This window comes from Cygnus atratus, chromosome 1 (genome assembly GCF_013377495.2).
Source record: "Cygnus atratus isolate AKBS03 ecotype Queensland, Australia chromosome 1, CAtr_DNAZoo_HiC_assembly, whole genome shotgun sequence".
In the NCBI taxonomy this organism is placed as follows: Eukaryota; Metazoa; Chordata; class Aves; order Anseriformes; family Anatidae; genus Cygnus; species Cygnus atratus.
This window is the reverse complement of record NC_066362.1, coordinates 21734688-21762375: the sequence shown is the minus strand read 5'-3', so window position 1 is coordinate 21762375 and position 27688 is coordinate 21734688. Positions and strand designations below refer to the sequence as shown.

The 27688-nt window shown below is 42.4% G+C and overlaps 1 protein-coding gene across 1 annotated transcript in view; it reads left to right on the top strand.

The window, feature by feature from the left end:
• The window catches only part of PLXNB2 (plexin B2), a 259510-nt gene that overhangs the window by 150612 nt on the left and 81210 nt on the right, over positions 1-27688 (top strand). Inside the window, 1 exon segment of the mRNA XM_050708407.1 lies at positions 24267-24477. Coding sequence (XP_050564364.1) covers positions 24446-24477 — 32 coding nt within the window. The 5' untranslated portion in view covers positions 24267-24445.

Sequence of the window (27688 nt, the reverse complement as noted above, 5' to 3'; positions counted from 1 at the left end):
ATGGGGTTTCGTAGAATAAGCAGGTTCTGGTGCCCCTTTGGGGGGACACAGGAATGAGAATATTGGTTGTGTTCAACAACTGAAATCAAGAATTGTCCCTGTTTGGAAAAAGAAACATGCTGTGGGCTTAGGCAGGGGGAACTGTTGCAAATCAGTTGTCAGCATTGATTCTAGCATTGATTCTGGAGTTTGAATGTCATTTACAGTGTCATTCTCAGTCGCTACATTAGTTTTGTCTCCATAAACCTCTGATTCTGGGCCGAAGCGAGCCCTTTCCTGTGGCTGCTGTTGGTGGAGTTGGTGAAATCAGCTCCTTTACCCTCTTTCTTTTTAAATATAGGTGAGTGAACAAACACTAAGGGCACCGTTTGCTGCTTTTCTTACTGTCGATATTGCTGGAATTGTCTGCTTGCTGGTACAGAGCAAGCACCTGAATGCTGTGCCTGTGGTGACTCTGCAATTGCTAATACATGAACAATTTTAGGACTCCCCAGTCACTTCAGGTCTAATTAATTTTTGACTCCACTGAGCCTGCAGAACCTGGGAGCAGGGCTCTGAGGGGGGCTCTCTGTGCCGCTCCCCCCAAGCCAGCTGCCCCATGGCTCTCTTCTGCCCTCCAGGCTGTAGCAGTGGCCTCTGCCACTCTCAGCTCCATCCATGGGGATTTCAGCCCGTGACTTTCAGCCCAGGGCTGCAAAAGCTCTTTTGAAGCCCTCTTCTGCTGATCCCTTGGGTTTGGAGCAGGAACACCCTGGCTGCCAGGAGGTTATGGGACTCCCCAGACATACAGTCTGCATACTGTGTGCTGGAGGACTTCTGCACCATTCCCACCCTTCATCCTGCTGCTTGACAATAACAATATTGTACAAGCAGTTGTCATGTGTGAGCTGATATGTTGCTTTGCTAAATGGAGACAGTTTGCATTAACACGTTGATTTGTATGGAGTACGCCACCTCTGCTGCTCCTAACCTTTGCTGTTACTTTTGTGCTAGCAAACACGAAAAAATGCCCTGTGCTTGCAGGGTGTTACTTTCTTAATGCTGTTTGTATGAATCTATTTATAAGGCTGGCTTGTGTTCTTGTTTTGTTTTTCTCCCAGCTTTAATGCATTTAAATGTATTAGTTGAGAAAAACCTCTTTAATAATCCTTAGTTCAATTAACGTTATATTTAATTAAAGGATTTAACAAGGATAAAAGTAAGAATTAAATACTTGTCCGCTTAATTTTTTAGGGCTAAATTCAAGGCAAACCTCAGCCTTGTTTCAGTTAATACAATACATGCGAAAAACACATTTAAAAATAGTTGTTCCTTTGGACATCCAGACAGTATTCTAGTGTTTTGTTGCTGTAACACTCGATTTGATCGAGCACAATGTCACCAAGTATGACAAGAAGTAAGAATATTTAGTGTTAGATATCAAATTTCCTAGTGTCACTCGGTAAGTCAATGACTTAGTAAACAAAAAATGATTTAGTTATCTTCCAGAGATACACAAAAATACAGTCTTGTTTATCCTTGCTGGTTTTACTTAAAATGACATCAGTTGAATTTGTGACTACTTAATGAATTGTAGTGAGTTACAGTTCCTGGGAACTTCTGAGTTTGTGAAACATCGTAACTCCAGTGTTTATACACAGCCAGTATTTTCTTGAAAATGTGGCTGGAAGTTTCAAGACCACTAAAGGGACCTGCCACACTTTGCTTCAAAGCTAGGCCTGTGTGTTCAAAAAGCATGGTTTTTAGAGTTTGCTCTTTGAACCTGGAGGAAGGATGATGGTACTGGTTGCTCTAAGGTGTGCATAGCTTTGAGAAGTCTGGCTGGTTATTTTTCATATATAAGCACAGAGCTGTGTTTAACTTTATTTCTAAAAAAAATAAATAAATTTGCTCCTCCTGTGGAAGCGATGACTTAATGAACCATGGTATCCATTATGGGTGTTGTTATGGGGATTTATACTCTTGACACCCTCTTCTTATTCTCCTTTCTGCTGAAATCCTCTGACCGCATGGATCTGGGGACATCACAGGGAGTGCTGGGGGCCTCTCACTGAGAACAGAAAGCTGGCTCATGGCTTTGACTTCAGCATCCTCCCCATCAATTCCACGTCCAAACATCTCCACCATTGACTACTGCACATTTGGCTGTTCAGGGTACTCATAGTGGAAAAAAAGGGGTCACAATCCTGTTTCTGTCATAATGAGCAAAAACATACGTTAGAACCGTTGTCAGGGATGGTGGAGTGTCTTTAGAAAGCCTGAGCTATATATTTCATATAGGAGAAACCTGTACGGGCTAGTTTGGTGTGTGCTCTGGTTGCCAGTGCTGGCATTGCTCGCCAATGCCTCACCAGAAGTATCCAGACATGGAGTGACTGCAGAGAGGTCTGTGCGGTCTCAAAGCCAAGAAGATCCTGTTCCAAAGTGCTGGGAGGGCAAGGGGCATGTGGTCAGCAACCCAGGGGTAAGCTGATTTGTTGCATTCCCAGGTTTTTCATACCCTTGGGTGAACTGAGATCAGGCCATCCATCCATATGTGAATTTTTCAGTTGATTGACTTGAAAGATATATTGGGTAACATTTGTTTATAGTGGCCCAAGCTGCAGGATATGGATTTTATCTGGTGTATAAATATTTGTGGGGCTACCCTGCGTTTGCTTTGCAGGATGTGTATGTTTCCTTCTTGAGCTGCGCCACATGGGAACCTTCTACCTGTTTGCATGATTGCAGATGTTGCCTAAAGGAGCTCTGCACAAAGAAGTTAACTCTCCTAAGGGAGATATATGTGTGCAAAGCTTTTACAGCTGGGGGGCAAGCTATGCTGAGAGAAATGGTTCTTTGAAAATATGTCTTTGAAGTGTGTATAAGACCGGGAGGAAAAGAAGTATATGATGTAGACTGGGGATGGAAACCAATAACTAAACAAAGGAAAATGTTCCAATACATCTAGTTGGCACGACTTGAGCAAAAATTGAATATACTAACATATTATTGTAAGCAAATGTGGTACCCTGCAAATTGTCATCCTATACCAAAGCAGTCATTTATTCTCATGAAAGAAGAATGAGCAGAGATAATATCCTCTCCCTGCAAGCCTGCCTGTTTTCTCTGACAAGGTGAGAGACTGCATTTCTTTTTCCAGCTCTAGGACACCTACTGAAGTTACATTACTTGAATTGTGTCAGGACATGTTTACACTGTCACTTCACTGGGTACCGATCCACAGTGCTGCAGCACAGGATTATTTGGTTCTCCCGTCTCCCCTAGCTGCTTGTTTCTGCCACTTCCATGGGTGGTATAAGCGTGGGTGCAACCAAACCTCGAGTCTGAGCAGGGAGCTGAAAACCAACCTGAGCAGGAGCTGAAAAATGGGAAGTTTCTGCTGGAGCAGCTCCGTGAGTGTGTTCACACCTCCTCTTGCTTTCCAGTACCAGCACAAAGCAGAGACATTCCCTTCAGAGCAATGCCTGCTGCATTTAGAGGCAACATAGCTTCTTTTTGGTGATGAATGAGGTATCCACTGTTCTGCCCAGATGTTCAGCAAAGGATAACGTTTACCCAGGATCTTTCTTTGAACTGAATGGCAGGACAGCCTGGGAAGGGCAGGGCAAGCTGCTTGCTGCCTGATTCACTAGATAAAACTGAAACTCTGACCTTGTGGGACAGTAGAGGAAAAGGAGGTGTTCCAAGTGAGGTATTAGGCATGCTGTGATCTTCCTCTTGCATCTCCTGAACAGCTGACAGGAGCCTTGCCTGTGACTGCAGTCGCTGAATAACTGGGGAGAGGAAAGGAAAGAGAAGGCGGGGACAGGTTTAATGTTTTGTGATAGATGACTTTGAGGCAAGTATCTCTGCAACGATGCTTTTCGTCGTGTTCTGCCAACTCCTTTACTGAAGCTGAACTACATTTATTGTCTTTGGCATTTCTAATACATCTAACGTTCTTGGACAAGGTAAATATCTGACAGCCCCTGTGTAGTTAATTTGTCCCCACGCTTTAAAGAGTTGTGGTATCCGTGTAAAATATTGTCATATACGAGTAGTGGGTGGCATAGTGCATGCTGTTACAATAAGGAAAGCAGAGCTTTTTCAGTATATTCTCTCAGCAGATGCACATTAAACCTTACCACTAGTTTTTCTAGAAGTGGCTGGAATTGCACAAGGGTCTCTGTTTTTTCCATTCGCCAACCCCATAAAATGCATAAGCATCTAAGAGATGGAAATTAGTACAAATTGATGTCATAAGTGTAAATTTTATTAAAATCCTTGTCTGTCAGTGTGTGAGTGATGCTGATAAATTAGATTACCAAATGATTTTGTTCACGACAAGTTTGCTTTCATTATGGGTGAAATATGCAAAATAATATCTAAATAAAGACTAAGTTAAGCTGTTAAATGCTGCTTCCGGGAGTAATCAGACATTTTCTGGCTTGTGCTTTGATTTGAAGGCTGTCTGTCAGCCTTCATCTTTATTCGTGGTAAATAAAACCTCTTCCCTGAAGGGATCAAGGTATGAGTAAGAACCTTAATATTATGCCTACAGCAATCAGTGATTTTGTAGGGATCTCGTTAAAGTTCAAGTTCTTCACCTGCAAATGAGCAGAAATACCAGTATATGCAGCAAATACATCAGACACTGTTAAAGGAGATCGAGAATGCTTATGTCCAAAAGCTGTAGCACTTCTCTTCAGGAGTCAACAGCTTGCAAACTCTCAGTAAAAGTAAAAGCATATGGAAAAAAAAAAAAGGGACCCACGTGTTCGAGAAGCTGTTTAAAGAAAAGGCAGCCAGCTACAGTCAGTAGAGAGAAACTGGCTCAGCACAGCCTGCCAGCTCAGTGGTGGCATTTATGATGCCTGTGGACAGCAGCAATAAGTAGTGGATTTTCTTGGAGTAATGACTTTTGGTTCGCCTTCTCGCCTGGAGGCTGTGCTGACCTCTGGTAAGGACTGGGGTTCTTACCAGCACCTTTCAGGAGAGAAGAAGCCTAAGACAAGATGATAAATGCTGAAGATGATGGTAAGATCTCTCCCTCAGTCCTTCCTCCAGCCAGCAGCTCTTAGTCATTTGCTAATTTGAAAACCAGGCAGGTGACAGTCTGGGGAAGCACAGAGAATTCATTTGATGACTGGATAGCAAAGCAAAACTAATGGAGGGACTAGCGTTAAGAAAGGCACATGTATTAAGATGGTGTTGTGCACTGTACAAATGGTCATTGACGAATGTCCATATAAATGAGTGTCCTGTTCATATATAAATGGATGTTTGTTCTGCACGACCCTTTCTATGCTCACCGTCAATAGGACTGTGAGAATGGGAATATACTAAAGAAACCAAACTTTCCAGAACACCTTCCATGGTGATGAGGGTCAGTACAACACACCAGCAGGGCACCAGGCACAAACCGACGGACAGAAGGTGAAGTGCTGCCTGCAGCCGTAAGTGACAGACTACACACCAAATTTCGGTGAGTGGGGACACAACAAGGCTGTTAAGTAGTTAGTACTGTAGCAACCCATAAAGACTCGGTGAAAGTTCAAGTGGATCTGACTGAAAAGCTCCATGCTCATTCAGGAGGAGGCAGCTTTTCAAAATGTGATTATGGATATATGTGAAGATTTCATAGATGATGAAATGTCCATTGTAACAGTAATAAGAGGTCCAGGTAGGAACAAAAAGAATGCTGCATATTCTGTGAAAAGAAACCGCTGTACACAAGTGGCAGAACATCAACCTATGTGGGATTAACTCAAAGCTCTTTAGTGCACAAAAGTGCCTGGCAGTGTCTGATAATAAGCTCTGGCTGAAACATGCTGCCTAATAGCAAAACATTGATTGACCCTCATTTAGTATTATTTCTGGACTGTGGCGTATCTGATGTGGCCCAGATTTTGAGTGACTCCTCGTACTGGTTTGTTTCTGTGTGAATGGCCACCGTATCACAGCACCTGGCCAGATCATGCTTTTGTATGCTAGGAGTGAAAGGACCATACAACAGGTTTCTTGACTATATATTGAGATCATACATCACTTGACAGAGTGTTGCTTTCATGTTCAGACAAATCTAATACTCTTTTGTTGAGAATGCATTAACAGAGTGTAACTGGCATAAGAACCAACAGATGACATAAAGCATTTGGTGAGAATTTAAATTGCTCAAATACTTGGGAGTTTTTTCTATTAACTGTTTTCATGGAATAAGGAAAAGGACTGTTGACCAAAATCTGACATTTACTTTTTATCTAGAAGATGTTGCTGCTGTACAGTCTTACATTATTAAATACATCTATATCTTTTTAGCTGCTTAGTTATCCCTTGTCCTCTGTCGTTACTGCACAAATAAGGATTTTGTAGTACAGAGGCTGAGAATTTGCTCTGTGCCAAATAGAGATCCACAAGATAAGACAGGGCTAGCAATTCTTGGCTTTATTCACTAGACTGTCCTGGTTTAGAGTTTGGACTGTGACGACTGTGCTTCTTACCTCCAGACCTCTAAATTCTAAACACATCTATTTTCTGAAAGCTTTCATGTGGAAGTATTTATATAAGTTATCATACATAATTTCCCTGTTGCCTTTGCTTGGGTGTCATTTCTTTGTCCTGCTTTGGTTCCCTCTGAATTTTGAGCAGAGCTCTCTGGGGATCAGCGTGCTGGAGATCGCCATGGCAACCCTCAGAAAAATGCACACCGCAGGCTTGAGGCTTCGTGGCTCTTATCCCTGCGAGAGCTCTGATGATCTCTGGACTTCTGGGCTTACTGGGGGAGCTGCGAGAGGGACACAGTAGGCAAATGAGAGCTGCGTGTACCTTGCCTATTAAAAACGTTTCCTGTGTAATTTGAGGAACTCTGGATATTGTTCACTGATATACAGCCCTAGCATCCAGCATTTTCATAGCTTACTGCTGAGATTTCCATTTGCAGACTGTAAACCCTTGTTTTTATTCCACATAATTCTAATATTAGTCTCCTACATCATAGCTCTCCCCATTTTCACTCAAGACTACTGTGGGAGCCATTGCAAAGGCAAAGACTGTTATCCTGGTAAAAGCTTAGAGATAGTTGGTGATAAAACATGTCATAAAGATTATGATGCAGAGTTTAAAAGAGGTGAATATTTGTATCCCTGCTGTTCCCAAATCTTATTTTTTTTTCTCATGAAAACATTCAAGGCAGAGTTATTTCATAGACGAGTATTTCATGGCTCTGGTTGTGAGAGCATGGGTTTTCTACAGCAGGAGGAAATAACTGAAGCTGGATAAAAATGTATTGCCATCTGAGACAAGAAATAAGGGCTCCAGGTTATACTCTCATATGGGGTGTGTGACGTCGGAGTTTTGTTTTATAGTACCAAATTAAGAAGTACAGCATATCCCAGTACATGAAGTGTTTTTTCTTGTATGGTTGTTTGTTTTTGTGGTTTCTTTAGTACTATCTCATCCCACCAGACATAAGGCTAGACCAACAGAAGGATGTGGGCTTGTAATGCTCAGAGCAGTGATTAATTCAAGTGTAATCAGCAGCCTCAAATAAGGTGCCTTCACTTCCAGTTCCTGCATGGGTTCTTGCAAAGGCTGGGCTAGATCTTGGAGGTCTTTTCCAACCTGAATGATTCTATGGTTCTGTGGGGTGTTCTAAGCCCATCAGGGCATGATTCATGAACAACCAGGATGCAAAGCAGGAATGCCCAAGTTAGTTAGCAAGGAATGCCTAGGAGAAATATGTATTTGAACTCTTTCTTTTTAGGGATTTTCCCAATCCCATTCTTGGATGCATAGAGACACCCACAACAAACTTTTCACTACCTGGACCATTGAACAATCAGATCTCCTGTGTTGTTCTTTAGGATAAAAATGGAGCAAGGCTCATTCTCTCTTCTTTTTAAATGTCTTGGACAAGGAACATGGCGCTGATGATAGTGCCCTTCCCTTTACATCCATTCTGAAGAAGTGTGGTGTTTGAGTTCATTGCGTTCCTCAGCCTGAGAAAGAAGGGAAAGAGAAAGAAGGGGGAAGAGATGAGATCTGGTTCTTATTCTGAACATGGGTTAAATGCTCTGCCTTAATCACCGGGGTAAAATGCACAAGCTGGTCCTGCACCAGGGAGCCCAGATCAATGCCCTAAGAGTCAGGTATCCCTTTGTCTGTTCCTATATGTAGCACTGTTTCTTGTACAGCACTGGGTGTTCTTTAAACGAGATGATCAAGGAGCCCCCTTTGGCACAAAGACATCTGGTAGCAAAGCATTAGAGAGATGGGTGCAGATGGGTGCACTCAACAGCCTGAACCTGAGATTTCCCAATTCCTAAAAAAGCGTTCTAGCTACAGAGCTACTGTACAAACACTGCAGCGTTATCAGCATGTTCTCTGTCTTCCACTCCCTCCTGCCAGAGGTTTGCATTTCTTTCTTAATGGAGGTGGCTCTGGCTTCTAAGTGCAGCGATCCCCACTGCTGTGTTTAAGTGCTCTAAATCCTGGATTGAGCTTCTAGGGGAGATGAATATGATAGTGTTTAGTCTGAGGTTCCCAGACAGCCTTGAGCATGAGAAAAAGAGCAGAGCTGCTGAGTCCTGACAAGGGGAAGGTAGTTCAGTTTCTGTAAGATCCAGAATTTTGGGGAATTTCATTGGAAAAAAAAAAACACACAGAAACTAATGGTATGCATAGGCAGAAGTTATGAGAACAGCTCTGGTATGACAAATAAACCTTAGGAATGCTGCTTTCATTTTTTGCAGTTAAAGGGCTTCGAATAGTTTATTTCAACATGCAACTATTAACATGGAATAAATTAGCCAATTTCCTTCCAAGGGCAATTAATTAAACTCATGCATGCCTCTTTGAAAGAAGCTGTAAAATTATAAGCTATGCCACATATTTTAACCCATTTATAGACAGTAAAACTGCAGCAAATTAAGGGGTGTTGAAATGTTCCCGTAAGTGCTGTCCAAAGAATACAGCACTCTGTAAGAGACTCGCAGAAGAGAAGCAAAGTTCGTGGGTTATTTTAACTTCCTGTTTGTCTCTATTTAAAGTTCATATTTTAAAACCAGGACTGAAAAGCATATTCCTGCACTTCTGAAGACTCTGATTCCCAAGATTTTATCTAGACAAGACTTTTAAAAACTTAACATTAGAAAAGAAAAAAGTATTTATTGGTGGTGGTTCGATGCAACCACTAATTACAAATGCAGCTGGCAGGAATGTCATAAGTCAAAAAAATGTTTTACCTGAGCCCTTTGGTTTTTTTTTGTTTTTTTTTTTTTTTACTGTAAGTTTAAGACAAAAATGTGAAGGTTATGTGGGTCACCTCTCTGCCAGAATGCATAATGTAAACAGGATAAAATAACTGCGAGTTCATGGAATCTCAGCATGAGCAAAGTTTTAAGTGCTGACTTCTTACTACAACTTCCAACATCAGCATTAATTAAATCCAGTGTATTTATTTTCCTTTGCCATTATCACTAAAATAAGCTTGTTTACATTTTTGAGCAAGTTAATGGCATACTTAGTGCTTACTTGTACTAGGCAGAAACAAGCCAGCAGAGAAACAACCTGCTTCTATCACCTCTAAAACACAATTACTATGAAATGACTAGAACAGTGGTGAGACAAGTGATGATCTATGGAAGAGTTTCTTCTAGATGAGAAAGTGAGAGGTTTAGCTCAAAGTGGCTGGGTTTCTGAATATTCTCCTGCACTGAGATGCATAACTCTCTTGAGATACGCTATAGTCGATTCTGTCAGTTCCTGAGGGCTCTGCAGGGAAAGAAGGGCAAATATATCTTGAGAATCTTTCCTAGAAAAACAGCTTTTGGTCTTGATCAGGATTAATACCCAGCATTGTTTGTTACAAGTCTGTTTGTTCCTAAAAATGTAAATGTCTTACTTATCCTTGAGGTTCTTGTACTCATTTGAATGTGTCTCGACTTTGATGTGGAAAAGCAATTTCTGCCGTGGCTAAAACGTTATGTGGAAAAATACATTTTACTACTTACATAGTTAAAGAATTCTTCAATTTGGCCCCATTTCTCTACCTCAGCCTCATTGTTTCTAATGATGCTTTCACCTGGAAAATCCAGGCCTCGAAGAGAATAATGCAGTAGGTAACACTTTTAATCAGTATAGGAAATATGAAACAGCAGGGAATAAATTTCCAACTGTGCAGACAAGGAAAAAAAAGGAAAAAATGTGAAAGCTATTTTTTCATTTCTTTCCCCTTAGATTGGTCCTACCCGTGGGGCTTTTATGGTGCCACAGTTGCATACTTATCAATAATTGTTTCCTAATTCTGCTCCGTTTCTGCGCTGAAGTAGTATAAAATGTCAAGCTCCATGCAGCCAGTCAATTTTCAGGATCCCATGTGGACAACAGAAACCAGTGTGCTGTTAGTAATCTCTTAAAAGGATAATTTTCCTCCTGTATCGATGTTTAATTGAATGGAATCCCAAATCTTAACAGTACCTACGCCGCTTGAATAGCCTTCTCTTTGAGATATGAAAATGGAGAGGGAAGGACCACTCATTTGAGAAGCCAGCTTCTGTCTAATTAATCGAAACCATGAGTGGAAAAAAAAACAAAACAAATCATAAAAAGTTTACTGAAATCATTTCAAGAGTCACAATTGGATGCCTCCTCTCAGCAGCTGTTCACGTACACCACGGCGTTGTTCAATGGTGAGTAAACTGACCTCATGTCTGGGGGAGCTTCTTGCCGACAGGCGTTTTGGCAGGGGAGAAGGCCGCAGCAGTTGCCTGTAACTCACTGGCATGGTGGCTTTGACTGTAGATTTTGGAAGAGGGCCACATCCCTCTGCCTTCCACCATACCTACCATGGCTGCTTCGGCATCGTGACAGGACGATATCGCGACCCAAAACTCATAGTTACGGCAAGCTGCATGAGGGCCTGCACCCGGCTGCACCCAGCGGCTGCGGAACTGCGTGCAGCAGTTTCCTTCTTTTCTTTGTTCATTATTATTTTTTATTTTACTTCATTATTATTTTTTAGCATGTTTGCATTCAAAAAAAAAAAAAAAGAAGGGGAAGGGGGGATTTGTAAAAGGAGGAAGGCTGTTGCAGGGAGGATTGGGGCCCTGGAGGCAGGTGGGAGGCCAGGCCGTGCTGCAGGGGAAGTGGAGGGGCAGCCAGCACCAGCCTGGTGAAGGGCCAGGAGTGAGCAGGAGAGGTGGAGCATCTGCGCCGTGCTCGGGGAGCTTATTAGGAACGAGAAGCATCATTCAAAAAGCTGGTGTCCTGCCCTAATAAAGAAAATTAGAAGAGATCTTTAACTCTGGCAGATTGAATTTGAAAGATTGAGTGCACTTAGGGAGGCTTAAAAAGGCATTTGAAGAGTGACTTACCGGAGTAAGCAAACTAGTGCTAAGGCCTCCTTTAAACATGTCGGGAACAAAACGCTCAGCACAGGGCCAACGGAGGGCTGGGATTTGGAAGGACACTCGGAGAGGATGAGGCCATCACAAATATTTCATTCATTTTTGCAGCATCCTGTTCCTTCTGGAAGAGGTCAGGGAGCTTTTCACGTTGAAGACCTTTGAGTGGCTGGGAGGGGGGAACAGTGGCACAGGATCAGTTGGGAGCCTGTTTGAGTTAGAAATGCCCTAGATCTCATGTTTATACGGGAAAAAGATGAGACTTTAAATAGGCATAAAGGAAGTGTCTTTTAGTCCCCGGATCCACACAGAAGAGCTTAGACCATTTTGCCACTGGGCAAATTTTGTCATTGGGCTCTGGTATCAAGGCTGTACCACGTACAAATGTAGTACTTCTAGTAATTGTCATGTAGCCATTAGGAAGTGACTTATTTCTAACTTATCTCATCCTATTATTCACTGTCCCCTCTCTTTCTACTTTGTCTTCCATTAAAAAAAAGTCCCTGGCAAAGAAGTGAAAAACAACTGAAATCCTTCTGTAAGAAGCAGGGTTTGGTAATTCCCTGAGATGAAAGGAAAAAAGACGGTGAAACAGTGACATCACAGTTCTGAATCCTCATTCAGCCATTCTCGATTCACATAAATAGGGTCCAGTTAAAATAGAGGCTAAAAGGAGGTATGTTAGAAAGCCATTTAACTCCAAACATCTTTTTAAACAAACAGTGTTACGCAAGACCTCACAACTGATGCCCACTGCGGTGGGAAGGGAGCGCCATACAAGTGGATGTCCCATCACCGCACGCGATGCGATGCAAAGCTCATGAAAGCTTCCAGTCATTAAACTTTGCTAAACGACATACAGCTTTTTTCAAAGAATGGTGCTCCTGCTTCAGTGAGCTGGCCATGATCCAGCCCTAATAAGTACCTTCTGTGTATCTAAATTGTTTTGTTTATTTAATTGGACAAGGTTATATGTCAAAAGATGTTACTGGGTAGGGTTGGTGGTGCTAGGACAATAGGTATCATGTCACCCAACTCATTCAGGGCTGGGTGAAGCAATTCCTACATGCAGATCATAGTGAGTTTGTGCAAATCAGTCCGAAGCTCGCGAAGGACTTCATAAATCAAATAGCAGTCCCAGTAAGTTCAAACAAAACGTTATTAATAAAAGTGCTGAACACTGTCAGGCCAACCAGACCACTCTGGGAGTTGTATGTGAATATTATTATAATCCTCCAGGATGTATAAAATAGAGACACCTGGCTCATACAAGAAGTTAAGAAGTTTCTCCATATGCATTGCCCACCGATTTATGGCCATTCCACCCTGAAGCCTAGAAGTAGCGCTGGAAGGGGCAAGGACCACTGATTCTTCTAGACCAAAGTGGTTGTTCCTTCCAAGCAGGTATTTTTCCTCCTGTCACAGCGCTGCTTAAAAGCTAATTGAAACCTTAATAACAAATTACATTTGCATCATCGGTAAGACATCCAGTGCACTTCCTAGAGCTCTGTTTCTGTTCTTGCCCGCAGGAGTGGCCCTGGATGTGGCACACACTGTTGCACGGCAGTTCGGGTGCCTGGCAGAGAGAAATCTAAAGCCATCTAACACAAAATGTGGCAAACAGCTTTGTCAGCAGTTACTAAGCTTCTTCTCAGGATTTGACCTAGACTGGAAGGATATGAAAAAGACATTACAATTTAAGGAACTTCTTCAAATAAGCAAACAATGTTCCTGCTGAGCAGAGCTATTTTTGAGGGGGAAGGTGTTTGTTTAATCACCTAATTGACCCACTGCAGTTTTCCAGATGTACTCAGATCGAGCAATGGCCTTTGAAATCAGTGGTTTAGTTGCCTTGGATTTTTTGTTGTTGTTGTTTTTATGGAGCAAGGGATCTGGCCCACTCCTGTAGCTTTTCCTGTGGCAGGGAGCACACTTTACATATTGGTGAGACTGAGCAAGGTGACCTTGCTTTGCTCTGTGAATTATTACTTCCTCAATTTGAACACTTGCCCTGCTTTAATATTAAACCACTGTCTCTTGCTGAAGGAACTGTGCAGTGGGACTAGGCACATTTAAACCCATTGCCAGAGAGCAAGAGACTTCATTAATGTGTGGAGTATTTGAATCCCACCGTTGTTGCTGTCCTTAGCATCGGAGATCAATTATTTCAATGCACCAAATATAAGCAATTATTTTGCCCATTCCCAGTCATTGGCAGCTTCCATATCCCTGTGTCCTCTGGGTGGTTTTACTACGGGGTTCTGTCCCAGGGGCTGGCCAATTTCTCAAGACAATTACAAAGGTAAATGACTTCTCACCATCTTCTCATTTCGTTCTTATTCCACAAATCTTGGTGCGCTGTTAATGCTTTTACTTTTCAAAGGCTTGTCTGAATTCACACGTTGGGTTAATGTTACTGAATGATTATGTCAATTTAGCTGCATACTCTTATTTGACATAAGCCTAACTATGTCTAAATAAATATTTATACTCAGTCTAAACAAATCTAAATGTTAAGTACTGACTTAAAAGCCTTAAAGTGCCTTATTTCAAAATCTTATTTAAAAACCAAATGAGACAAATAAGTGTGGGTGAAGTTAAAACCTAAACAAGTGTGACCATGTAATTGTGTACTTTTACAGCCTTCTGGATATCACACCATAGGAAAAGCAGTGAAAATCTATGAAAGCTGAGTCTAAAAATGTGTTGTCTTTGTTCTCTAGAGGCATTTTCTGCTTTCATTAAAATCAATGTGAAGCTTCTGACGATTTTTTTTGTAGGATGAGACTGTATGAGAATTTCTTGGCATGTTGATGACAGGGGGTGCTTTCAATCATCAAATTAGCAGGAAGCATAGGGTGACAGGATGTAAACAGGGCAACATGGACTAGTTTTTGTGAGTTTCCCTTCTGCACAGCTATAGCTCTTTCTAAATGCACATAAGAAGCACTCTTGCTTACCAATTTTAATGACCACTTATGGTCAGACCTGAGGCTATTATTGAAAACATTTATTATCCTCTTTTTCCTGCATGCAAATCCTTCCCACCATGCTACTGTGAAGCCAGTGTGGTGGTAGTGACAGAGTCCTGGCTCCATCCTGTCTGCATGAGGTAGCAGAGCTGGAGGCACGGTGGTGGACATCAGGCCTTCCCTTAGCCACTGTGACCAAGGTTTCAAGAGGCACTGAGGCTTCAGCTTGCTCAGCCTCCTGGTGGAGTAGCCTGCTTGCTCCAGCCCCTTGTCGAGCATGGTTCCATCTTTTGGCACCAGGTCTTTTCTGTGCCATCTTTCTTTGAATCAATATCCGGAGTTCACTAGCTGATCGTGTTAACTCTATCAAATGGCAGCGTACTCAGCCTGAATACACTCCAGCTTTTTATGGATGCTGATACAGGACTAGTGGAGAGACACAGCCTCGGTGAATTGCAATTAAGTGAATTCTCAGAGCAAGCAAACATGTTTCAGAGATACTCAAAGAACGATCTTCATCATCTCAGACATCCCCACATTTCAGTACTTCAGTGACTAATTTCTGAATTTCTCCCTGTCAGTTACAATTTATGCCTGCTCTTCTCCTATCAAGCAGAGAATTGTAAGTTTGAGCTTCCTACTGGCTTTTCCCTGTCATTGTCTAAGTCCTATAGAAAGCATTGAGACAAAACTTTGCTCAGATACACACGTGCAACTCCTGCTGTTTCCTGTGGGATTGTATTAACAAAACATTTGCAAAGCATCATAGAGTACACAGGTCATTTACGACTGAGAGCGAAGTTTCCTCTGATGTGACTCCACAGGCTCTGTACACGTGCAGCAAAAAACTGCTGGAAATTTGTATGTTGTTGAGAACTGGGTTGTACTGCAACTCCAGCCCCCAGTTGGGGAAGAGGGATTTCTGGCCTCCAGGACTGGTTCCCAGCTTTGTTCAGGAAGGGAAAGCTCTTCCACAGGGGAGCTGCCAGCGCTTCAAAGCTTTCCTGTGTCCAGCAGGTTCTAGCCTCATATGTTTAACAAACCTCCATGGTTATCTTACAGCCATGAGTTTGATGGCAAACATATTTAAAGCTTGAAGATACGAAGTTTCTGATGGCAGTCATAAATGCGCAAAAATATTAGCATCTGAATGTCTTTAGAAATTCACATTGAAAAGATAAGGCCAAGGGGCAGGATTTTTTAAACTGTGCTAGCACTCTGTCATGGCTACAGATTGCTGGTACATCACATCCAGGACATGCAGCATGAACAGGCAAATCTCTCTGTACTGTGATGTGACTGATAATACCTCTGCAAGCATCATACATTTCCACTAATTGGATGCTATTACTACCTCATGCGTAGGTCATTGCTTCTAATTAATTACAGGCCAAGAAGGTGCTTAGTACTTTACAAGATGCAGATGAAGACAGATGTCTGCTTGGGAAATTAAAATGTACCAGATTGAGGGTTTTATATAAAACCAGATCAACTATAAAAATATGATATCTGGACAGATCCTAATAAACCTGATGAAAATTAGAGAAACTAGATCAGCTTAAAGCTAATAAAAAGTGATAGAAATGTTTAAAGTCATCTCCAATTGCTTTCAGGAGGATTAGCATGAAGCTTATTTTTACAAGGATTAGGCAGAATATTTTACAGAGTAAACTGGCCCACGGAATTGTTCTTTTTTACTTGAGTCTATAGAATGACTTATCTCATGAAATGCACAGCATGGACAAAAACTCACGTTCTTTGGCTATAGCAATCAGAAATGTTCCTGAAACAACTGTGAGCTGTGCATTCTAGTTATTTGGAAATAAGGTTATCCAAATAAAAGCCTCAGAACATACAGAATAGAATAGTTGGAAGGGACCTACAGAGATAATTGAGTCCACCTACCTGACCACTTCAGGGCTCACCAAAAGGTACAGCATATAATTGAGGGCATTAGCCAAATGCCTCTTGAACACTGAGGCACGGGGCATCAGCCACCTCACTGGCAAGCCTGTCCCAGTGTTTGAGCACCCTCATAGCAAAGAATTTTTTCCTGATATCCAGTCTGAACTACCCCCAGTACAGCTTTGTGCCATTCCCATGCATCCCATTCAGTTACCAGGGAGCAGAGCCTGGCACTTCCATCTCTATTTCCCCTCCTCAGAAAGTTTAATATATATTAAACATTTTAATTCTGACTGTCCTTCAGCTGCTTTGCAGGGAAATGCAGGTTCTCCTTTCAGTGACATTGTGCTTTGGGGCATATTTGCTATTATCCATACACATCGGTGCTGTAAACTTTGTGTCTTAATGTAGCCCTATAAATTTCCAGTTTATTTGCTTTCAAACAGTTTCAAACGGAGAAGTGTTTATGCATGGTGATCATGTTTGAAGAATTTCCTAGGTATATGCTCTCCATTAGAAAGTGTGCAGGCTATGTTTGAAATTAGAGTTTATCTACTGTACAAAATTTCTAAACACATTGAGTAGCCACTGTAAATTCAAATTTGAAATATATATATACAGACGTACCCCTTGTACAAAGCAAACATTGTGAAATAGGCTTGGATTAGACCTTTTAACCACACCACCGAGTGCCGTAAAAGAAACATTTAGCCTAAGAGCTCAGAAGATGCATGACGAAAGCTGCCCAAAAGAAGTCTTCGGAGATTGTCTGAATAATTAGGCACGTGGGATGAAACTGGTCATGCAGGTAGGAGGATTTACACTTCTCCCTATTTGCCTCATATAATGTAGCTGGCCCTTATTGGCTCTACTAAATCAAGTGTCCAAATATGCTTACCAGTGAGAAGAAAAATGTTGCCGCCAGCTGTTGAGCAGGCACTCACTGTGGCCTCTGTCACGCAACAAAGATGCAGAAGAAACTCATCTTATTACAGCTGGAACTGAAACATGCTCTGCACCAGCAGAGGCTAAAACCCTCAGGAGTGGATGTCCTCAGCCTCACGTGGAGCCTTGTCCCCATGGACACACGAGTCTGTGGGAAGCCATTAACGTGGGTTGAGACCTCTTTTCTCTTTGATCGTATTGAGCATTTCATGGGGCATATCTTTGCCTTTGTTCGAATATAAAATGCAGCTCAGGCCAGGAAGTGGGACCTCCATAGATGGGGCTGCACATGAGGCAAATGCTCTGTACAGCTTGTCCTGTGGCTTGTCTGGTCAGAAAGTGTTAACAGTTTGCATGGCTTTACTTGTGGGTTTGCATCCTTTATCATGGGTTTTTTCACAGGGAGCATTCATTTAAGCAATAGGTTAAAGACACGCTGTGCTGCCAGAAGCAGGAAAAATGCCACTCCTTCATTTGACCATGGTTAGCCCAGCTCATCCATCAAAGACAGAGAGAGTTTAGAGTTACCAACGTTTAGGAAGAGTTAGGTCTCTAATGTTAGGAAATCAAAACCAGATGTTTTATTTACAGTGCAATTTATGCTCTTTTTACCCTCCCTTTTTTTCTTTTTTTCTTGAAGATATGTTTCTGGGTCTTGCAGTTGTTTGAGGTTAAAATGCAATTTGGGAATGGCTTGGTTTTAAAATCAGCTGGGAGATACGGGAGACAGAGATAAATAAATCCCCCAAACCATGGGTTGTTATTGGTAGGAGTGGAAGGGCTGGTTTGCTTGTCTGTTGCTTTTTACATCCATGCAGCCAAAATTACATCCTGTGATCTTTAGAAACAAGGCTTGTGGTTCTTGAATGCCTTTAAAGAGACAGGATAAAATTGTAAATCTGGGACTAGTAATTATGGGGACAAATTCTGGGACTTAGGCCTAGAGTTTTTTTCAGGGCAGAGGAGAAAAAAAACCTACATGCGCTTACTGCACAGCAGCTTTTCCAAGGAAAAAATGCACCCTGTGGAGTGGAGTCTGATGCACAATTTGAGCATCACCTAAATGCTGCTAGAGCCTCCATCATGGGGATTTGCTGACCCTAGCATGGAGGGCTCACCATATGGATAAATTTCTCCTGCTTGGACACTATAAATTGCACTGAGCTCAATGATACCTGTTTCTGTTTGCTCCAATTAGCACAGGAGGGTGAAAATGCTCCGGTGGGGAGCCTCATGTGTAACAGGTGGGTGGCAGCCGTGGATTGCCACTCGTCTGCCTTTTCATCAGCAGGTCACCTTCTGCAGGCACACAGCTTGGTCCCTCCTAAACTGATCTGCGGGTCCAGCTGGGGTGGGTGCTGAGCCCCTCCAAGCAAACGGGCTGGGTTTATTCGCATCTGCCCCACGCTCACACAGCAGAGGTGCCGTGCAGAGGCAATAGTTTTGTGTTCAGTGTGGCTGAGGACCGGTAATCTTACAAGAAGAACCTCTGTTTTGGAAGAGTTAGACAGGGATCAGTGTGAAATGGCTGGTAATATATTTTCATCACGCATTGTATCATGCTGCTTTTTTGAAATAAAGTGCTCCTGGAGATGAAATCGTGTCGGACAATTCTGAAGCTAGGAAAAACACATTTTTATGACTGTGTTATGCATCCATAAAAAGGGGATTTTATAATGGTACTGCTGACAGGCCATTAAATAGACAGGCACAGGTAGGTGCTGCTGTCAGGTCCGTGAAAGCTACTGGTTAACTGGCTATATAAATTTAGAGCAAAATGTAATGAATAGAAACATGGAAGAAGTGCGTGCAGTGTCTGTCTGGGCAGATTGGATCCACGCAAGCCGGTGCTGTTCTGTTAGACCCAGGGATGCTCCAGTCACTTATCTGAACCTCCTTTGTCTAAAAAAGAAAGGGAAAAAAAAAGGTAGGAAAAGGTAAATACAAGTCAAAACACTGCAATTCTCTTTTGTCTTTTCTCGCCTGCGGCAGCAGACAACCAATACAGATAAATAAGCGCAATCAAATGCGACTTGGATGCACCCAGCCTGCTCTCTATTTGTAAGCATCAGGTACTTAACCCTTTATACTGCACGTGGTATTTATTTTAGCACATTCGATTTCCTGCAAACCCTCTTTTGTCTTGTGAATTCCTTTTCAGTCACCTTCCCAGTACATTAAAAGCCTCTCCAAATATTTACCACGTGCCCTTTCTTGCTGTGCTTCAAATCTGCTTCTCCGAGTGGTTTGTGCCCTGTCTCCTCCCCAGGCTGGAGTGAAGGCTCAGTGTGTAAAATCAGCAGGTGTCATGAAGTTAAGTGCTTCTTGCTCCATTCTTCTTCCCTCTGAAAAAGCACAAGGAGGGAAACAGAAAATGTAGTTGAGAAACAAAAGGGATGTTCTCAAGTAAGGTTGGAAAAGAGAGAGAAAGTCAATGAGGCAGTGAAGATGTCTGAGCTCCCCATCGAGGTCTGAAAATCACCTGAGGTTCTTGTTCTTTTTTTTTTTTTCCCTTCTTTTTCTTCTGCCTCTTGCTTTGTCATCAGAGACTTTCCACACAAGTATTCAAGCTGTAGTAGCAGCAACCATAGGGGAGGAAAACTTGGAGGCTGTTCCTGAGAAGAAAAGAAAAAGGTGGGGGGAGGAGGAGCTGTAAGAAGATGTGAAAAGATGTGTAAAGGAAGAGAAATAAAAGAGCTTTTTAAAAACTGACATGAACATTAATTTGAAGGGCAGAGAAGAAAAACTTCAATCTCAGAGCAATCAAAATGAGCAACACCGCTATGGACATACAAATAGTCCAAATGAAAGTTTAAAGAATTGAAAGAAAGACAAACCAGACAAAACCCTGCGATTTATCTCCAGCAGCAGAAGCCAGGAAAAGCCTCCATTCCTCAGCTATGTGTTTCTTGGCTCCTAACATTCAATAAACTTTCTATTTCGAGAATTTCACCCATCCTCCTCTGCTTGTCTCTCTTCATGGCTTGCGCTATCAGCCGCCTGAGTGCGATATACGTCGCTGTGCTCCGTTTGGCGTGGCTCACAGCTTCCAGTTCTCGCAGAGGGTCTGGCCCACCTGCCAGAATTTCCTGGATAAATCCCTGGCATGGCCAGACAACTGCATTAAAATGGAGAGTGTGGAAACCTGTTCCACCCACGTGGGAAAACAAAATCACAAGAAACAGAAGCATATGGAAGTGCAATGAGAGCGGGGATCATGCAGCCATCACTGTCAAGGGAGGGGAGGGATTAGGGGAAAGGACCTGGTTGCGTAGGGCTTAGTAACTGACTTGCCATATTTGCATTTCATAGATTGAAGGGTTTATAAATTTCATACTGCCTTATCGTTAAAGCTTATACATGATTGTTCTATTAAGACCCATATCATAAAGAAAAATGACGGCTCTGCCTTGTGCCAAAGTGCCCCTTGGCTCAGGAAGTCAGCGTGCAGCCCCGTGCAGCTGTGTCGCAGCGAGGGACGTGCTGGCTGCTTGCAGATCTGCTCTCACCACGCTGAGGTCAGCAAGGGGGACGTGCTGCAGCTTGGAGCCGCCGCTGAGCTGGGACAGGGCTGAGCAATCCGGTCTGGCTGCGCTGCAAATCCGGAGTGGGGTTTGCTGCTCCTGTTTTGGGGAGGAGAGCAGTGCCGGGTGGACTGCCTGCATGTGAGCTCTCAGGCCTCGTTTGTGCAAGTTGTAGGGAAAGTAAAACTTTGCACATGCTGGCGACGTTGGCTTTTCGATTTGATTTGTGCGTGTGTGCCGGATTAATGGTTAATTACGAGGGAGAACTGGTTCTGGCAAGGAAGGAGCTGGAATAGTTTGTGTTTGTTTCCACATGGTCATGCTCAGATTCCCCTGTGCTGGAAAAAAATCCGCCTCCTTTCTTGTTTCTTCCAGGGGAAGTCCGAAACCAGTCCTCGAAGATGACCTTAGCACTGAAAACAAGCAGTCCATTGTTGTAGCGGGGAGCTGGTGACACAGAGTCCTTTTACTATCAGTATAAATGCATTTTTCTCCTTGAGCCATAATACCCTTAGTGCAGGGAAAGCCAGTGAATTAAAGCTACCCCAGCTCTGTGGTGTTTCCTTCCCATGCTCTAGGCTCTCCATGATTTTCTCCTGGTTCCTCAGATAAAAGAGAACAAAAAGTTTTCCCAAGTTGCAGGAGGGGTCTGAGATAGCACAGTGCTGGCATGGAGCTGGCAGTGGTGGCTGTGTGGCGCAGTCCCTGGCTCGTGTCCTTCTTCTGTGACCACCTTGCTCAGCGATGGCTGCAGGATGCCGCTAGCCCTGGAAGCTCAGGCAACTCAGCTGCTGCGCGTATTTACACCTCGACTCATCTCTTGCCAGCATCAGGGAGAATATAAGTGCCTGTGGGCATCTTTGGTGGTGTCCGGAGGGGCTTTGTGGTCCTGTGCCGACTGCAGGCTGATGCAGGTGTGGTTTGGTCCGTAAGGCAGTTCTGGGCATCACCGGGCTTAGTGCACAATGACGTTTGAAGAAAATAAGATAAAAACTTAAAGTTTTGTTGGCGGGAGGCCTCGCAGTTTAAAAACAAACAACAACAAAAAACACACCAAGAAGCAGGTCAAAGAGGGGCTTCTGTGGGTTCAGATTCCTGCCGAGTCAGCTGCTTGCTATTAACCACGTCACTCGGCTGCTTTTCTTGCAGATCAACTGCATCTTTGTAAAACTGAGAAAGCGAGGCCTCATTAAAATGGGTGCTTCATTTCTACTGAGAAAACACGAAAAAAGATAGAGGGATAAATACAGAAGCCCAAACTGCAAGGGAGGTGTGGTCTGAGAAGGCCAGTTTCTGCAGTGCCATGTAGCCTGTTCTTGCAGCATCCTCCTTTTCCTTGCATGCTCCTGACTGCATCCGTGGGACTGGAATAATATATATTATAATAATATATCATATTATATATGTGCAACCGTAGGATTTGAGGTGATAATATAAACACTTTTCTTTGTAATAAAAAATACAGTAATAAAAATTAGGATTTGGAGAGACCTTTCTGGCATAAGCTACCTCAGACTATTTCATACTCAGTAACTGCTGGTAGCTAATGCTACAGAAGATCTTTCCACAGTGGCTTTTCTCACTGAAATTTTTTTAAGCTACTTGGCACTGTGAACTCTTGAAGATCCTTTCACTTAGAGAATTTTTAATTCTTATAAGCAGCCAAAAATGCCAAAAAACAACCAAACAGACAACAACAACATAAAAAAACACCTTGGATTATGGCAGAATCCATAGTAGAAAAGATTTTCAAAATCCAAACACTGTTAGGTCTGGCTGTAATAAGCCAGGGAATTCATTAGAGTTCAGCTTGGTGTAGCAGAGCTCTGCTTCTAAGAGTTCATATAAATCTGCAAATTGTTTCTGGATTTTTGTTTGTTTGTTTGATTACCTGCTGATGTTGCAGAGACAGCACATTATTGGAATTTCTTGAGTTGGATTGCAAAATATGTAAGTATGCATTTTCTCAGTCTCATTAGCTGTTCTTAATGCTCTTTTGAGTGACTCCTAGTTGAAAAATTAAGGCTCACATTCCTCCTGCTCCCTCTCACTCTGACTTTGGGTCTGGATCAGAATATTAAATGCTTTGGAGTTCAGATGCGTGTGGATGAAAGGTTTCGATTCAGACTACTAACAGAGTTATTAATTTAGCTTGAAGCTAATGACATAATTATTATTGCAAGTTTTGAATTCGCTAGCTATTTGTCTTGTGTAAAGTTGTTTGACTCAACTCTTGGTGTCAAGTTTGTGCAGAGCCTGTGAGAGTCCTTGGTGGAGAGGTGCTCTCCTTGTGATACAGGACCTACCATGTTGTGTTCCACAGCTGTTCATTAACACTAAAATTGAGAAACCTTTTCCACGTTGGCACAGGAAGATGTTGTGGAAGCAGGGGGCTGTCTGGTTTGCTGACTCATTTGTACATGGCGGTGCTATTTACCAAAGTTACCAGAGATGTTAGAGCTGCATGACACGTCCTGTTTAATTCCCTTGTTCTCCCCTTGGAGACCGTGAGACACGAGGCAGGGGACAGGTTTGGAGTTTGGAGGTTTTTTTCTGGTAATATGGCTGGAGGTACAGACTTTCAAACTCATCTTCTGACTTTGCGAGAAGCTTAATGAGGGGGATGACCTTGTAGGTGAATGTCAAGAAAAGTCCTTAAAATTCAGTGTGGGCAGCCTTGTATAGGTCAAACTGCTCTATCCCATCAAAACTGTCCCTTTACCCTTGAGGTCACAGCCGGCCAGGCTGTGGGATGCCTCACGATATCCCCTTAGGTCCATGGTCTCTCTAGGAGTGAGTTATCTGAGCTCTTTTTGCAAGAGCCACTGCTGATACCCCCGGTCTTCTGAAAGATAAGAGTCTGCAGAGTGATAAAAGGATCTTCCTCCCCGTGCCCCTTTCCCAGGGGCATCATCCTGTGCACACTCTCCTGTTTTCTCAGTCACTGATGTCTTACTCTGAATCTGCTGGTACGAGCGATAAATCTACTCCTCTGTGGGTCCCAGAGTACAGCTCATTCTTGCCCAGCCAGATGAAGCCATGGTACAGGAAACACTGCAACCTCCCGTCTGTCTTCCTTTTGTTTTACCCAGCAATCGCAGCAAAATGCCTGCAGAATGCACAGGGGTTGAGGGCGTAATATCCATTATTTCCTTTGCAAATCTGTAACTTGCAACAGGCCTTTTAAAAGAAGACTCTTACAAATATAACTATTGTACACATTAAAATAAACCTTATACTACTGAAAATTACTCCAAAAAATGAGATTTTGTCTTCTCTAGCATACTTTTGTCTTCCGCATAAGGAATAAAATCTATATTATAAATATTTTTCTGGTTTTTGCCACTTCTCCAGTTTCAGCAGGTGGGATGGTTTATCCCATACAAGGACGCTCTCTATATGTTAGCAGTTTGTGTTTTGAGAAGCAGTGAGAGAGAAAGAAAATGAATCCGTTTATGTTTGAGCATTACAGGCTATCACAACTTTTAATGAAACAGATGTTGGTTTTCCATTCTCCGCAAAGTGATCTCCCACAGGTCGCCAGCCCGTGGGTCCCATCTGCTAGCAGCCGACCGTCAGCAGTGAAGGATGGCCACCCGTCACAGCGATCGCTCTTCTCAGTGGTTCTACAAAAGCAGTCCTGGACTTAAGCCATAGTCTATAAAAGAAGTTCTCTCTCCAGAGCCTTTCCAGCATGTTGCCTTGCTCTTAGGAAATGTGTTTGAATCCTGCACGGTGTTTTTCCAGGTGATTCCTTTTCTGAACCAGTGAACTACATCTTTGATTGGCTTTGGGAAACAGTAACAAAAGTTGTAGCTGTGAGAGAGGACGCCCACGTTCTCATGAAATCAGAAGCTTTGAAATCCTAACTGAAAACCTGTTCATCCCCCATCCTCACATTCTGCAATTTCTGTTCTGATTTTTTTTCAGCTGAAGAATGAAAGATGAATTATTTTTGTCTGTGGAAAACCTATTTGAGGCTAAAGGCAAAGTTAATTAAATGAGGGAGAAGAAAAATTTCTTTTAATTCCTCTTCTCTTTTCCCAAAATCTCTAAGCCACTTGAGTACATCCTTTGGATTTTTTATCTTTTTATGCTGCAGTTTTGGGGTCTTTTTCTCTCTGATTAGGGGAAAGCTTTCAGTGGGAACCACAGTTCTCCGCATCACTTACTCTAAAAACCCATCATATCAGTTTTGCATGCCAATCTGTTGGCAGAAGCATGTCTCTAGACCCAGCATTACAAGAAAACTTCATTTGGGCTAGATGAGGTATCAGAGTTAATTCAGGATAGTACAGTTAGCAAGGAACAACTCTGCAAAAACACCACAGAAGCTAAACCATTGAAATTATTCCTTCACTAGAAGACTTTTTTACCTGTTGTTTTGGGAAATACCATTTGCTTTAGTTGTCAGTTTTTCAGATTTTAGCCAAAACCTGGTATTCTTTCACTTCAACTGAAATAAACGTAAGAAATGAAATAACATTAAAGTTATATTGAAGGCAGAAAAGAGGTAACGGGATGGCTGAAAAGTTGCAGGTTCAGGTATACAGGTGGAGTAGAGGAGGGAAACAACCTCCACGTGTAGGTCTGTGTGTCGCTGGTGCTAATTCTTCGGGGTATTTAGGAGAGTTGTGGGAAGTCAATTTGAAACTCGCTTTGTGCTTGTGGATTATGGATGCTCCTTACTTTCTTCATGCCTTTTGAGGAATTGACTGTTAACTTAAGGTTATTGGTCTTGCTTGAGTAGAAAGACATAAAGTTACATGCACTTAAATTAGAATTGATCTAGCTCGGAATGGGGCAGAGCGCTGGTAGCTGTGTCATTCCTACACAGTGTCACTTCATAGCACTTCTCGTGTATGAAGTGTTCTCCCGGGTGCTCTGTGTTTCCTGCACACCACTTCTGGAGTTTCGTATTCCTTGTAAGCCTGTGCTTGTTTTCAGTGGGTTTCTTTTAAAGTGCTCAGTTGCTGACATCCCGTTTTCCCTCTCACCAAATAATGCTTTCACCTGTCGAGTCCTGAGTGGCTGTGCAGGGGCTATATGTTACCCACACGTTCTTTTTAATTAAAATAGACCTTCTATAATATTTTTTCTACTACCATTTATTACTACCATTTTCATAGAAATCACTTTCAGTTGTCTGTAAGGGATGTGAATCAGAAGTGTGTATTTCGAGATGGGGGAAGGGTGGGGAAGGCATTGATGAAAAAGGCAGAAATCCCAAAAGGAAATGATTTTGCAATTCAAGTAATCTTGATGGCAGAGTGGTAGAGATTATGTTAGTGATATCATAAGGGGTGGGGAGCATGAAGCATGGTGGAGGCAGGACTTGGAGAGTGAAAGCAATGATGTGATCAGCTGCTCTGTTGGGCTTCTTTTATCCTGATTCTGTGAAGTGCTTAAAAGTAAATGCAAACTTTGGTCAGAGGATGTATACCAGGCTGTCACAGGATCAGGGTATGACTTTGAGTAAACCATATGAGCTCATGTGTAATTAAAGTTATGTAAATAATCCATTGGAAATACGTTTGCCATGCTGAGTGTCTCAGGTGCCATGCTCCAGCCTGGCTTTCTTACTCATTTTGCTTCGTGTTGCCTTGACTTGTTCATTGAAAACAGAAGCTTTTCCCAGCAGGAAACTGTTCCTAGGTATGTTTCCACAGCACCTAACTCAGTAAGGCGTCTGCGTTAAGGGCAGCCCTGGCCGTGGCAGGTGTCCTCCTGCTGCCGCTTCCCACTGCCTGAGGTTAACAGCAGGTGAGAGCAAGCACTGCAGTCGCTTTGCTTTTCTCTTCCCCAAGTCTGGGGTTTTAGAAGTGAGCGGGGATTGAGCTCCAGATCTTTCCCATAGCTTATTTAATTTTGGTTTTCCATTCCCTTTGATGAAGGGGGGGGAAAAATGAAACCCATGCAGACCGTGAAGAACTGTTGCCTTGCGTGGAGGTCTGAGATAATCTTGTTGTGTTTGACGTGACGCCAGGGCGACAGGGAGTGAATGCCAAAAAGAAAAAAAAAGGCAGAATTAATGGAGAATGCATGTAGCTCTGAATAATTTAAGCCGAAATTTTGATTTTAGTGCCTTATAGGATTTGTTTGCCGGGCATCGCAAAAGATATTTTCTTCTAATATTTTTAATGGGATTTAAATGTCATTGACCTAGGTGGAGATCCTAATGAAGATCATTAATTTCTTGATGATACTCGCTTTGTAGACCCAAATGAAATTGGAATGGTCTTCTGCTGGCTAGTGTCTGGAATCTGATTAGTAAGAGACTGTCCTTGTCATTCATATTTTAAATCTGAAGTAAACAAGGCAGAAAATAGTAGGGAAGAAGTGTTAGCCATTTTTGTACAGGGAGATGAATTACTCCTAGAAGTATCTTTCTCTCTTTCTCTCTCTTTTTTTTTCTTTTTTTTCTTTCTCTCTCTTCTTTTTCTTTTTTTTCTTTTTTTTTCTTTTTTTTCTTTTTTTTCTTTTTTTTCTTTTTCTTTTTTCTTTTTTGCCTTTGTTCTCCTTTTAGGACAAAGGCAAGTGCAATGCAAGTGCTGCCTCTGTGTCATTAGCTGGGTGCCATGAGTGGACAAAACATGGCAGAAGGGAGAGATCCAGATTAATGACTGCTGTTAAACAATCCATTTGTAATAACTGCATTACAATTCAGTACCTGCAGTACAATTAGAATTAAAGAGATGCATTCTGCTCTTTCGTTACATTTTTTTAATCCACTGAAATACATAGACATGAGGGTGAACCAAGCCCAGAATTTAAGGTACAGTATATTACTATCCATTCATTTGAGGCGTATTTTATAAGCAGAGCTATTTATGGCTTTTTGATTGCGATCAGTGATGACAATAATTACCTTGTGGGAAAAACATGAACAAATGAATCTGATTTTTTTTTGCATTTGATCCTTGCACAATAGATAGTGGAATGATAAAATTGTTGTGAA